Raw genomic sequence first — 14,947 nt, 5'->3', positions numbered from 1 at the left:
GCACCTTGTCCACATTCTTAATTAAAACTCAAACAGCCTCGAGCACGAAGGGAGTCGGCGAGCACCAGCTGGAGGAACCGAAAGACAGAGGGTTCCCCTGGGCAGGATGGAGGGTAAGAGCGACGGAACTGCTTCATGGTCACCTGCTCTGTTCTCCCCTTATGTACTGCACCACACGTGAAAAAGAAGTTCTAATTGTGAGTCTCTTAATACTGCGAAAGTCCTCTGACTTCCTTAAGCACGAGGTGTCATATTGAGCTACTGTGAAGCGTTACTCAGATCACCTCTTCCCTGCAATTATGCAAAATGCAACAGGAAAAGTAGAATTCAAAAATTCACAACGCAGCACAGGCAGGGCTGTATCCCACCCACAGCACTGAGCCAGAGAGGCCAGGATGATGCCGGTGGTACAAAGCAGCGTGTGAAAGAGCCTCTTCCCAGATCCCAGTGTACCACGCTCGCCACACGTCATTTCTAACCCTTTGCTCTACATGCTCAGGGGCATGTGTTGCGCTGGCATTTCTACATGGCATATTCCAGCTACGCATCCTACTAAGAAATGCAAGGTGTTTGCATCCCAAAATATGGGATTATTTCTTACGCAGTAAAAATAGAAATATTTGGCTGTCCTCAAGGGCTGAGCAGTGTCAGGGGCAAGGAGCACCCCCATCCCATCTCAGTTCTCCTTTGGAACAGCGCAAACTGTGGTCGCTGCTGGCATGGATGAGCCAAGGTGAAACGAAGCAGAAGCTAATGCTGATTTTTAACACCGATTACGGCTGCAGTCAAATTCAAACTTCATTCCAGTCACCACAAAGATAACACAGGGCCTTGCCTGACTGCATGGGGGCACATCATCTCTTTACTCTGACCACAAAGAAGCCAAACAGAGTGAAGTCCAGGTCTCCTGCTGGCGACTCTTAGCTCAAGTGCAGTCAGAGGAAACCCCACCCTCAGATCCCAGGAGAGGTATGGGTCACGGCCCCTGGAAATTTTGTTCTAATAAGCCCTTACATGGCTTGGTACAGAAGTAAAGACCAGCAGGAACGATTTCACTTCCCAGCAGCAGACTATATAACCATCATCAGGAGATTGGAGCGACCACTGTGACTCTGGATCAGGGGTCTGAGCCGAGGAAGAAGAAACTGTGCATTTGGCACAAGGAGATAATCAAACACCGGGGAGAAGAGTACCAACAGCCTTCTCTGTAAACAAACAGCAGCCCCAGAGCCAGGACCCCACAGAGCCCGCGAGATCGGGAGAGAAGCCTGCCCCGCGCGTTTGCTGAGCAGGTCAGACAGATCCAAGCACTCAGGAGGAAGGGAGTTCACATTCCAAGGCTGATGAACTAAGACTCGGAAGGCTTAGGTTCAAGTCTCAAATTCAGCCATCAGTTTGCTGTGTGACCCTGAGAAAAATTCTCTCTGTTCCTCCATACCTCGGTTTCTCTTCTATTAAACTGTCCCCACAACCAAAGAAAATGCCATCACTGCATTTTTGGGCAGTATTCAGCACAAACTAGCACAATTTTAGGGACATCTCAGGAGACTCTGGAGCTGATGAAAGTGAACAAGGAATGCTAGAGAGTCTGGACGCCATTCTCATGGTGAAACTTTGCTGAGACTCTTGAGTTTTCTTTCACAAAGTGATAAGAGGTTTGAAATGCCTGAAATTTAAAAACCCAAATCAGATAGAGCAAGCTTAAGATTTTTAAATGTAAATATTTTTCATGGTCTTGAACTCTGAGTGACCTACAACTTGTAGGTTTTACTCATCCATACATGTCAATCTAATCTGAAATACTTGGAGCAGATTCTCAAGCTGCTTTGATACTCTTATTTTTTTTTTTTCCTATGGGAAACAGTTCAGCAAATTGTGGTTATTTCCACTTATAACATATGTTTGTTTGCTCACGTGGCAGACACCAACCAACATGTTCATTTATCCAGCTTTTTATTTTGCACGTACCGTTGTTTCAATATACAGCTCTCTGAAAATCAGTAACCTGGACTATTATTTGCACACTCAATAAGGCTGAAAGCCTGTGTGAGAACCAAGCAAAGCATCCCTCTAAATGCTAAGCAACACCCTAGCTCAGCAACAGTCTTCTGGGGCAGTCCATCTAGTAATGTAGGACTAGGAAGTCAATGGGAAAGAAAAGGTTTGTGATGCTGCTTCCTTTTCATTTTCCTGTGAGGGAGCAGGGCAAAACCAGAGTATTTTTGCTGGCATTTGTCAAACCATCCTTAGCATAGAATGCCCCAAAAGCGACAGCTTGTTCTCCCATATTTTCCTTTTGCAGGTTTCCCACACATTTCTAATACAAGTAGCTACCACAAAACTGCCGGGCTCCTCTAATAGACAAAGCAATACCAACAAAGTGTTTTCACGTTCTGTGGAGAGGACAATTAAAGGTATGATGGTAGCTGCCTATTTTCATATATTCTATCAAAAACGCAATTTTGGTTCTAGCTTTAGTGTTGTGATGTTAGAATCGTTACTTCAGAGAAATGCGTGGAATGCTGTTACTCTGCACTCCAGCGTAAATGATTTGGAGGGAGTCAGGATATACATTTCAGCTGAGAGCTTTGCACAGGAAATGCTTTTAGGTCCCTTACACTTACAAGCCTGCTGAATTCAGCAAAAAGCGCTTTGGCGGGACAGTCTGGAGCACGCTCAGCAATAACATTATTTAGTCAGAAAACAGTTTGTGAACAATAAAGCACTGCAACTTGGGCTACTCCTGCGCTGAGACAGAGTGAGCACGAAGAACATTAATTCACAACCACAGAAAGGGAGATACAGCCAAGAGGAGAATGACGGCAGATTAAGGAGCCAGGTATCTCTCCACTCCTCCTTCATACCACCTGAACTCTGCCAGGGCAAACTATAGCCTTGTTTAAGTAGAAGCAATGCCTTCTGTCTTGTTTGGAACTGGAGAAATTTGCCCCATGGCCTGCCCAATCAACACAAACACTCACTCTCAGCTAGATTGGCTGCAAACGGCTGTTGTTAATAACAGCAAAGGATGAACTGATGCTCACCTTAAACTCTGTCTGTATTTTATCATACTATGGCATAAGGAAACTAAGAAGACGACCAGCTGTCAAACGCTATAACTGCTGCTTTCAAATTAGTCTTTCCACTTTGCCACCAGAAAGCGGTAATTCCTCCACAGCCATCTTTCAGCCTCTCCTTCCTCTCGCAATGCAAAGCTGCCACACAATTTGAGATCCAGTTCTGCGCGCAGCTGGAATAAGATGACTAAGATATAAGGTCAGTGAGAGATGAAAGAGAAGGACTGCAAAGGAGGACAAACTATAAAATAACACAAGGTAGCTTCAAAGGAATTCCTTAGCAATATTATCTTATTTTGGAATTCCTCCAGAAGGAATCTCTCCTCAGGATTTCAAGAGACGACTGCCACCACACTTTCATCATTTCCTTTTTACCCTTTTACAGTCCTCTTGGGTATATCAAGCAACTTTTCCAGCCTAAGTACAATATACAAAATCCTAATACCTATCTGCCTTTTTCACTTTCATTTCTGGCTTGTGTAAATGTTTATTATACATCTTTCATTCAACATTAACTAATACTACAGCAAGTAATAAAAATAACTATAGCTTAATAGTTAGTGCTACTTTGGGGAAGAGTGGGTAGAATTCACATCAAGGATACACTTCAGTCAAAAAGAAGAGCACTTTCTTTTTTATATGAAAGGATCATATAAAAAAGTGACAAGTGATCCAAGTGACAGGGGACAGGACAAGAGGGAATGGCCTGAAGCTCCGTCAGGGGAGGTTCAGGTTGGATATCAGAAAAAAATTCTTCACAGAAAGAGTCATCGGGCACTGGAACAGCTGCCCAGGGAGGTGGTCGAGTCGCCTTCCCTGGAGGTGTTTAAGGAACGGGTGGATGAAGTGCTTAGGGACATGGTTTAGGGAGTGTTAGGAATGGTTGGACTCGATGATCCAATGGGTCCTTTCCAACCTGGTGATTCTGTGATTCTGTGATCATGAAAAAAAACCATGCTGGGCAATACCTGAGAGTGTAAGACTGTTAGTAAGAAAGAGGAGATGAAAATGAAAATACAAGAAAGAAATAACTGTAGAAAGACACAAAAATAAATGGGAATAAAAAGAAAGACGTCACCAGATAAGAGGCAAATAGGCAAGACAAGCAAATGTGATTAAGAACTGGAGGAGACAAGCTCTCAGTGGGCACAGGCAATGAGATCTACATGATTCAAAACAGCAGCCTCTGGAAGTTTTTCCATTGCCTTTTACATTTTGGAACATGGTCCAGAAGAGCACAGAAAGCAATTAGAAGCATTCAGGGGAAACTAACTCTATCCGGTATCTCGTACCAGCCAGTGTGCTGAGCTATCCGTGAGATGCCAAATTCAGAGGCAGCCTAATAAACTTAATTTTAGCTACACAGCTTTTGAAAATACAGTCTGCCTCTGGTCGGGTGTAGAGCCACTGCAAAGCCATTATGACCCCCTACGAGGGTGAAAGGGTTTCAAGTGAAAAATTATGATAACTTTACAATGAAGATGGGATGGCTGGTGTTCTCCTTGCCCATATCTCACGGAGATGGTTTATAAACTCCAGAGGTCTGTGACAGAAAAATTACAGTCTGATTTTTTTTTGTTTTGGAATGGAGACCTCCTTACCTTGCAGATACATTTCTTCTCCTTCCGTGAACATTTGGTTGCATCTGCTGCATCGTGCACAGCTTGGATGATAATGCTTGTCACCTGCCTGAACAAAAACAATAAAGGGAAATGAGTGATAGTGCAATTGAATCATTGAATGCATTTTGTATTTCATTATACTTGAGACTGTAACATCACTATATTCAACCTTTCCTTACATCTATTGACATGAATAACAACATGTTTTTGGATCACATTTGACATTGATTATAAACGCTTAGAATTTAGAAGCATTTCTATAAGATGAAGTAGTATATGGATTAAAAGTACTTGACAACAACCAAACAACCAGCTCCACCATCCAGCCCTTCTACAGGTAAAGCTGCACCATGTAATTTTAGTGTTCTCACTTTTCCTGCCTTAGCAGTGTGGTACCTAGGGTTAATTTTAGGAAAGATCAGGAAAGGTAGCTATTCACAGAGACAATGGTGTTTGTGGACATGATTATTGATCTTTCATTATCACTAAGAACAATCCTGTCCAGGAATTTCAGCAATACAAGACCAGAGAAGAGGACTCAGTGTGCTGTTAGTTTAGCCATACACTCACTCTACAGTTGCAAAAACACTGCACCTCTCTAACTTCGATATTGCCTTTATCACTGACTCCTGCTTCTTAGAGCGCAACATCCACCAAAATGGGAGAATAAAGTGATTTAGTATTTTTTGCGCAGAAGATTTAGAACTATGGGGCAAAAAAAGAGGCTTTGGTAAAAGGCAGAATGAAAAGTCACTACAAAATATGCCTATACAGGAAAAAAGCTAATGAGGGAGGAAACACAGAATTGACACTTGACTTGCAGCAACAAAACCAATATTGAACTGAGAAGGAAAAACACAGTTAAAGCTCATCCTCTTCCTAGCATTTTCATTATTGGCTGTTCTCTTGTCTCTGACTCTCTCTAGCAATTATTTAACCTCTGAGGCATCCCATCAGTTCCATTCAAGACTGGAACTTAAGGAAAAGAAAATGAAGAAACTCTGAATGAATCTGAAATGTAATGCTGGCATCACTCCACAGCTATTCTGATCCTGAAGGCAGATGTGCAAAGAACAGACACGTACATATATACACATATACCTATGTATATACATATATATATATGCAGCTCAGGGCTGTGAACACTGAACAAGATTCCAAGCCAGATCTCCAATTCAGACAGTTCAGCACTCAGTAGATGCCCACATCTTTTTCTACACTTTCTGCTCCATGCAAACAATATTGCACAAACAGAAGAACGGCAATTTTATCTGTGTTCGGTACAAAAAGAATCCCAACTTTTGAGCATTCCTCAAGCTCTTCAGCACAGTGAGGCCCACAGAGCTGCCTGTCACAAGGGATTTCAGATATATTTGACTTGGATATATTCAGATATATTTGGTGATGGCAAATCTGATGTCCTGGGAACCACACTCTGTTAATGAGATCTAAAAAAATCCTATGAAGGCTGAACCCCTGCCAGAAAGGATCTTCTCCAAACAGGAAGACAATAACTAAAAAATAGTTTTGAAATAATAAACGAGGAATCTTTTCTGGGCTCTGCCTGTCTCATCCAACTGAAGAATATTGCTTTGGCATAACTATGCAGCTGCTTAAGAAAGCTGCTGCCGTTGTTGAACACTTCCAAACCAGTTTCATGAGTTTTTCACCACAGTGATGTTTCTACAACTCAAGAGTGGAAGCCTTTCTTCAGTGGATACACACTGGAAAACAATCTGTAACTCATCTAATTCAGCCTAACCTTGCTATGCCTGGCTTGCTGCAATCATCTGAAAAGACTGGCTGCTAAAAATCATTTATTTACAATGTATTAGGAAAACCTTTCGGATCTACAAGGGGATGAAACATCCACACTTCTTCGACAACCGCTCTTGCCCAGCTCTCAGGCTGCTAAACATCAAATTCAGTACATCAAATGTGCAGCTTTCCGTAATCCTGTGCTACTGTGCTGTGGACTGTAAAATTTACATCTCAGTCTTGTTGGCAGTAACAAGGAACATTAATTCAATGCATACTTGCCCTGAATATTCTTCAGCCAAGGTGCAAGAGGGTTAAAACCATCTGCCTTCTCGCTATGCTAAGACCTCATTTACATCCAGAAGTCCTCTACAGTTAGTGTTGCTCCACAAGGACTTCTCAAGCAGCACTTTGCACCCTGACGGTAGCAACAACTCAGCTGGGTATGGCAAGAATGATTCCAACCCAGGAGCTACAAACACAGCTGCACACAAGCCGATACAACCTGCTCCACAAACCCAGCATGAGAAATACCTGCGCTGAGCACACATACGGCTTTAACCCCACGGTAACTACTTCAAAAGCCAAGGACTGTATTTTCTGAATCCATCCCCTCTGTCCCAGCTTCCCGCCAGACGAACTTTTATTCTCTGAGTGCTTGTAGAGCTCTATCCTGATTAAATAAATGTTTTCCTCTTTGGTGAACGTGAGAGCTTAAGATTTCCTATTACTCATGCCGTCAGTTCTGTCCTTCCTCCCAGAACAACAGTGAACAAGAGCCAGAGAGAACAATAACAAGAATCCCACTAGGAGAGCTCACATGCCAGAGGGTCTGGTAGAGGAAGAACTAATTACTAACAGACATTTTCTGCCGGCCAAAGGACACAATTAAGTGCATATTTGTTGCGTTACATTTGCACAGCTGCACTCACTCTCCATTCAAAGATATCTTAGTGGGCACCTGACAAACAGCGATTAAACACGTGGAAAGCTTTATGTTTCTAACGCTATTTAAATACTGCAAAAGCTGCTATGTAGCTGAAGGAGCACATTTAATAGTAAAAGCCTGCTTTTTTTTTTTTTTTTCTTCCATTTTTCCTTAAATTTTTTATGGTTAGGTGTAATGGCCCCATTCGAGGGACAAACCTCATCAAATATTTAGTTCTGTGACTCTGAGGAGAAGACCTGATTTCTTAAGTCTCTTAAGGACTACGGAGAAGCACAAATAACTCAGACTCGTCTTTTAAAACCCGTAAGGAATGCTGTGAATTGTGAAACAGGAACCGTGGCAGTAGCCTACCGCTTTCCAGTGAAGCTTTATTTTAATTACTTGCAGAGGTCACAGAACCTTCAACCCTGTTTGATGTTAGATAGAACATCAAATTCCATTGTTTCCTTCTCTGCAGGCTTCTGTGATCTCACGAGCGGCTGGAACAGCACAAACACTACGAAGACCAAAATTTGCCTCCAATAACATCCTGACCCAAACTGTCCACTCATGTTTCCCAGGCTCTTATCTGTTTAGCAAGTCACTCTAAGCATCTGTGCTCAGATACAAAAATAAAAGTGCAGCTTCTTTGATTGAAAACTTCAGAATACACTGTCATTTTCTCTGCTACAACCGAAGGAAGGAAAGTGCAATACAATTTAAACACTGAAAATATTCTGGCCTGACAAATCCTTGTTTGAGATGTATCTTCAAACCTAGGACCTTCTAAAGCTGTTTCTAGTGCTACTGTCACAACATCTCAATCGAAACAGCTCTCAGCACAGTCGCTGCCGCTTCAACTCGAGACAGGATGGAGCAGTGGGAAGCAGAGCTCACACTGGCAGTTCCCAGGCTGACGGGGCGGCAAAACACAAGACACCGCACCAGGGGGAAGTGGGAAATGGAGCGTGAGGCTGTGACTGTAAATCTGAATGACAACATGCATGCAAGAACCATGGAAGACCCTCAGAGCCTTCCATCGCTTGCTGTGCTGCCTTGGATAAGCCAAGACTGCAGCTGTCCTGCTGCTATGAACACTCGCACCTTTAATTCATGCCCAGTTTCTGATTTTTATACAAAAATACTTCTTAGCATCCCAACAGTGACTGTCAATGTCACGTTAATGTACTACTTAACAGACTATAATACACTTCGTAACTTTTTAGGGTTAATTCCATCACAAACCAATTTTGTTGTACCCATTATTGCTGCTACTAGCGACGTAATTACTAGCTGCTTGGCATAGAATCAAAGAATTGTTTAGGCTGGAAAAAACCTTTAAGATTATTGAGTCCAATGATTAACCTAACACTGCCATGTCACCGCTAAACCACACCTCAAAGTGCCACATCTACCTGTATTTTAAATACCTTCACCTCAACCTGTCCCAATGCTTAACAACCCTTTCAGTGAAGACATTTTTCCTCATATTCAATCTAAAATTGGATATAACTTCTCCTTCTAGCAAGGATCATAAGCTTCTTATAGCATGAAATACAATTTTTCCTTATAGCAAAGACGTGAGCAACGATCCAGACTAAATCCCTAGTTGTGCAACTGCTCTGCTGGCATGAAGAAACAGTCCACATGGCAGCTGAATATCAACTGGACTTTAGTAAGATCGTAGCAGTCACTTGTGACTGTACTGTCAGCTCTGCCTTCTCACTTTCCTGCAACATCCAGCGTTGAGCAAGTTGCACACACAACCAAAATAATTAACTACGAGCTATGGTCTTTATGGGAACCATTCATTCTGTCTTCAAGGGGTGAATCCACCTTTTGCTACATGCAGGACTAAAGCTATGAACATATATTAACAGCTACAGCAGGAGGTTGATCCTATAAAGAAGGTAGTTCCGCTCAACTAAGAGATGTAGCCACAGTAACCCAAAGTGGCTGCTTAGAATACTCTGGGCAGCACAGAGGAGCAAAGCAATAGCAGACACAGCTTTATTACCTATCGCCAGCATTTCAACATCATCTCTGTCATGATCCTGGGTTACATTCACGGACAGAGAAACCTAATCCCAGTGATGGAACATGCAGTTAACCAGAGACAATTCAGAGAAAATATGTGTACTAGCTTTTATTAAGATAATGCGTATATTCCACAAAAAAAAAAAGAAAAAAGGAAGGCTAACCATTGAATATGTGCTGTGTTTTCTTCAGGTGCATGTTCTGCTTTGCAACGAAGAGGTAAGTGATTGTACAGGATTTTCTATGTAGTTTTATTCGAATCTAATCACAATATAAATCTGTGAATTCAATGCCTTCACTACTCTTACATTAGGTGCACACGAGCGCAAGAACCAGCACTCAATTTTATTTTATACCATGTTTACTACACATTATTGTTTTTAAATTTTGAATTTCAACAGCAAGCATTCGGCGAGGCCTGATACAAATCCCTCCTCCCTTTCCTAACAATGCTGGAACGGGTCCAGTCCATAAGTACAGGTGTGGACTTTCTATGTCTTTTGTAATCTTTAGGCTTCACAAAGCATTAAAGAACTAAATACTCCTTGATCTTGTATGCACTTTGTCCAGCATGGACTTTTGACAAGAAAAGATACTTCAACTAAAGGACCTGATTACAGCCACATTCATCTCGCTGGATTAGTTTGGAATCAGAATCAACCAGCAAAGCTCCTTTACAGTAACTTCCCCATAGCACCGAAGGCCTTTTCAGACAGCCTAATACTGGCATAACTATAACTTTGCTTCAACCAACCCATAAAACCTCTCTACTGACTACAAAATTGTTGGGTAGGTCCGCTGAGCTGTACAGTTGAGTGATCAAGGCGAGGCAAGAAAGCCATTCCAGCCATAGCCTTCAGCCTGCTGAAAGCAAAGCCAAGCCCTCGCCTGGGTTTCCCGCTGAGTGCTGGTTATTCGGCACAAGTCAAGGGACAGCGTGGAGTCTTGTGAATGGATTGTGCACCAGATGAGTACGATACACAGTCTTCCATAACACTGGGAATCTCTCGCTTTCCAAGTCAACTTCGTGCTTTCTTCCGTTAGGTGATAACAGGACTGCTGAGTTATTAGTGATATGGGAGTTCAAGAGTGGAACAAAACTATGTTTCTCCTTTTAACTCTGCATGAAGTGACTGTTACTCACTTGACCTGTCCCTCTGGCTGAACTCCTGATAACAGAGCTTGATGTGCATCAGCAGATCACACTAACTGAAGTTTTATTTGCAGTGCCACAACGATACCTTCAGAACATTGTGAAGTACCTTGGAAGACTGAGAGATTATCAGTTTAATCAGATACAACTTTCTTAGTAAGCAGAACTACAGCTGACTTCAACTTGCTGAGATTTAGCTAGGAAAAGCTAATAATTTTCTTTTTATCTTCAAAAAAACCCCCAACAGAATGATTTCACAAATCAGAAAGTCTTGCATCTGACGGCAGGTAATACTAGACCACATCCCAACAGAAAAAGCTTATTTGCAATTCCAAAAATTAGCAATTATTTCCATTCTGATCATGAATTGACTGCAGTTATAAGCAGACAGAAATAAAGAGCAGTGTTGTACGTGTATGTGTATATATATATATGTGAACATAATCACAGATCTTAAAGTTATGATTAAAGGATAAACCCAGGAATTTTTAAGACATGCTACTGAATGTCCCAAATTCTGTCTTCTAAAATATAAAGAAAAAGTTATCATAGTCCATATGTGGAGGCACAGAAAAATCATAAGAACTGGGATAGTATTAACTAAAAAAAAAAAAACCCAAAAAAAGGCAGTGGCTAAGTCATTAATTTAGAAATAAAGTTAACTGATAATAAAGCTAAGGTTACCGAAGAAATAACTGTGGGCAATATGTTTAAAGACAATAAGAGTCTTTATTAAAGCATGACAATAAAACATAAGAAAAATAACAGGGAAAAAAAAGTCTCAGATCAGGCAAAGTTTGCTTGTGAGCTGTAAATGAAAGATGAACAGGTAGGAGTATCAGGAGCTGTAACTTTCTGGTCTGTATTTGACAATGCCTGAAAACCTATTTTTTGTGATCTATACTGTTTATTGAGCAAGATTATTTTTTTTTTTAACAGGCTTTTCCATGAGTTAACATTGACAAATTAGGCGACTTGAATTATTTGCACTCAAAAGTCTTAAGAAAACTATAGCTAAGGCAGTTCTGACAGATGGATGTGTTAGCAGGGGAGGCTCTGCCGAGCCAGATACTCCAGAGATTACTTCCTTCTACCCACAGCATGAGGTATCTCTACTGCTGGCCAAGATAAGAATACAAAACCCTTCCTGGTAAATCTGCAGATGACTCAAAGGCAACGCTTGTCTTTGGTATCTAAAAACAAGAAGTATATTTTAACAGTTTAACATAATATACCTGCAAATCAAGAAAGCCGGACCCTGTGAGACTGAGGGCTGTGTTGGGGACAACGGCAACTGAGAGGTGGGTTGACGACATAGAATTGAATCATATGGGTTGACGACACAGAATTGAATCATACAATCATTAAGGTTGGAAAAGACCTCTAAGATCATCCAGTCCAACCATCAGCTGAACCCCATCGTTCCTACTAAACCACGTCCTGAAGTGCCACACGTACATGTTTTTTGAACACTTCCAGGGATGGTGACTCCACAGCTTCCCTGGGCAGTCTCTTCCAATGCTTCACCACTCTTTTGTTAAAGAAATGTTTCCTAAAGTCCCATCTAAACCTCCCCGGCACAACTTGAGGCCATTTCCTCTTGCCCTATCACTTATTACTTGGGAGAAAAGACCAGCACCCACCTCGCTACAATGATCTTTCAGGTATTTATAGAGGGCAATAAGGTTTCCCCCACATTCCTCAATCTCCACGCGAAACAATCACAGTTCCCCCAGCCGCTTCCCATAACCCCTGCGCTCCAGACCCTTCACCAGCTTTGTTGCCCCCTCTGGACATGCTCCAGTCCCTCAATGTCATTCCTGACATCCACTGAGTGGCCCCAAACTGAACACAGTATTCAAGGTGTGGCCTCACCAGCGCTGAACACAAGGTGATGATCAATTCCCTACTCCTGCTGGCCACACTATTTTTTATAGATGACAGCATGCTGTTGGCCAGAAAATGAGTGAAGAACCATCAAAACAATGCCAGTCTTTAGCTGTAAGCCTGAAGTCAAACCAGTATTTGAAGAGAGGTTTCAGAGATGGATAGTCGATAACAGCAGGGAAGAGCACAAGCTTTTCAATCCCATTGAAAAAACTATGACAACATAAAAAAGCTTAAGTTAGACAAATTTAACCTCAAAATACAGTGAAGTTCCTAAAATATAAAGGTAATTCAGGCAGCAAGAGGGAAAACCTGTGGCCTTACAATCACTCGGCTGTCTTCAGGATAAGGCAGTACAATTTTCCAAAGGATAAGCTTTCCTTTGGTTTCCAGCCAAAGCTCTATGATTTTGAAAAGAGAAGGTCAACCAACATGATTTTAGCAGTTCCATTGACCTTAAAATCCATTCCAATGGGCTTTACGTAGAGAGAAGAATGCACCAGGCTGCTCCTAGGGAGCACAGGTCTGGGTCAAGACAACAGAATAATTAGAGTCAAGAGTCTAAGGTTACAGTGGAAAAACATCCAATAGAGTTAAATCAGTTTACTGAGAGCTGTCTTGGAACAGCAGGGGCTTTGCTGCTAGAAGGGAACTGTTGTTGATGTCGCTTGTGGTTCAGAATGCAACAGCAGGAGATGTTCTGAGGTTGGGTGCTGCATGAGCACCAGAATTGCTGCCGAAACAGTCTCCAGCCCTGAGACAGGGCTCTGCCGTGTAGGGGAAGCTGAAAAAAACAGGCAAGTGCAAAACTCTTTCTAACTGATGAAGCGAGTGAGAGCTTAGGGGATTAAGCAACCCACCTTGGCTCAAACTAATGCTTGCAGCAGAGCCAAGCAAAAAAAGTCAAATTCTCAGACTCCCAGCCCTGCCGGACCTCTGCATGGTGCACCACTAGATCCAAGAAACCGTAGCTGATTTTCTCGTTCATCTAGCAAAAACTGGTTTTTTTAATTCTATCAGAAGGCTGTTTCAGGAACTCTGCAACCTTTGGCATGTGATTCAGCAAAGCCTGGTCTCCGTTCTGATGTCTGCGTTCAGTTCGGAGGGAGTGTCCCAAGAACAACAGAGACATAAAAGCTGCGAATGCCAAAGGAGGGGTGAAAGAAACTAATCATGAGGTCACGCACAGAACATCCATGGAAAATAACCAGAGAATATAAAACAAAGGTAGTCTGTAAGAAACAAAGTAGACGTGAAACTCTCAATATATGCTAATTTGTACCTGGTAGACTCTCAAATTGTTCTAATAGGAAAACATGTTAGGATTGAATTGATTAGGGAATTTTTCTTTCAGTGACTAGAGCTTGCTCTTGTAGCAAACTGATCCTAAAAGTCACTGTTATTCCAACTATTCTGATCCAATAATGCTCTGAAAAGTCTGAAGAACAGGTTTTATCCTTGGTTCACTGCAATGCTACCTGCCACCTCCAGAAATCTCTTCCAGTAAAAGGTCACAACAAGCAGCAGATGGCAAACAAAGGAACGGACAGTTTTCCTTGAAATAGCTTTCTTCCCAACCACATTGCTCTTAACTCCAGAATCACCAGTGCATAATTATGAGCCTGGAATTCACTGCATCCAGACATTTCTCAGGAACCTTTGGTTTGTAATTCTGGCCACAGCGTTTATGTGACACTAAATTTTAAATATAAATATCAAAAGATATCAAGATAACCAGTGGATAGGTAGTGCAGAGAAATAGTTGTCCCTTTTTCAAATAGAATAACTTTGAATAAATGTCAGACCACCAACACGTACTCCACTAAAAGCAAGCCCTTTCATTTTCGGTGTAAGTCCATTTTTTCTGTCATTTTTCTCACTGCTGACACATGTGATTTCCAATTGCTGATATAAGTCTGCTTAAAGGTTTTTCTGCCTCAGTGCTTACTCTCCTCACTGCTTTACAGATTTCAAAGGAGCAGAAGATCCATCCAATATACATAACCGATCTCTCTCTCCAAAACCCTAAGTGCAGAAGTCCATTTCTTAACATTTTAACTTACAATCAAATGGTTTACGATGCTTATTTCAGAGACCTCTGTAAAGCCCAAAGCATCCCAAGCTAGTTTCATGGACAGTTTAAATGCCAGAGCAAGGGTGCATGTATCTCTCAGTGTGTTCTATTTTCCCCCTCTTACAAAGAAAAGGCTTGTACATCCCAGATCTGTGGAGTCTTCTAAGGCAGTACGAGGACGTAATTAAAATCTACCCGTTTTGTGCTCCAGGTGATGATTTCAAACATTTAGTCACCCACAAAATACTCAGATGTATCATATTTTACCTGTAAAGCACCTGCTCAGTAAAGATAGGTACTAATTCTGCGGACTTCAAAGTCCCTAGAGATTCTAGACATATCTTTTGGATTTGGTTTCCCCAGGAAAGCACTCTGACAAAAGAGAGAGGGGACTGAGTCCTCACAGAATGA

General features: G+C 41.8%; 1 protein-coding gene across 10 annotated transcripts in view; it reads right to left on the bottom strand.

Annotated features, from left to right (window-relative positions):
- ABLIM1 (actin binding LIM protein 1) overlaps positions 1-14,947 on the bottom strand; it is a 202,737-nt gene that overhangs the window by 47,939 nt on the left and 139,851 nt on the right. For all 10 annotated transcript variants that reach the window (XM_054071490.1, XM_054071488.1, XM_054071486.1 and 7 more), the window contains exon 7: positions 4,679-4,766. In XM_054071490.1, coding sequence (XP_053927465.1) covers positions 4,679-4,766 — 88 coding nt within the window. The remainder of the gene's footprint in view (positions 1-4,678; positions 4,767-14,947) is intronic.

This window comes from Cuculus canorus, chromosome 7 (genome assembly GCF_017976375.1).
Source record: "Cuculus canorus isolate bCucCan1 chromosome 7, bCucCan1.pri, whole genome shotgun sequence".
Taxonomy (NCBI): domain Eukaryota; kingdom Metazoa; phylum Chordata; class Aves; order Cuculiformes; family Cuculidae; genus Cuculus; species Cuculus canorus.
The sequence above is the reverse complement of the archived record's forward strand: the minus strand, read 5'-3'. Positions and strand labels throughout refer to the sequence as shown.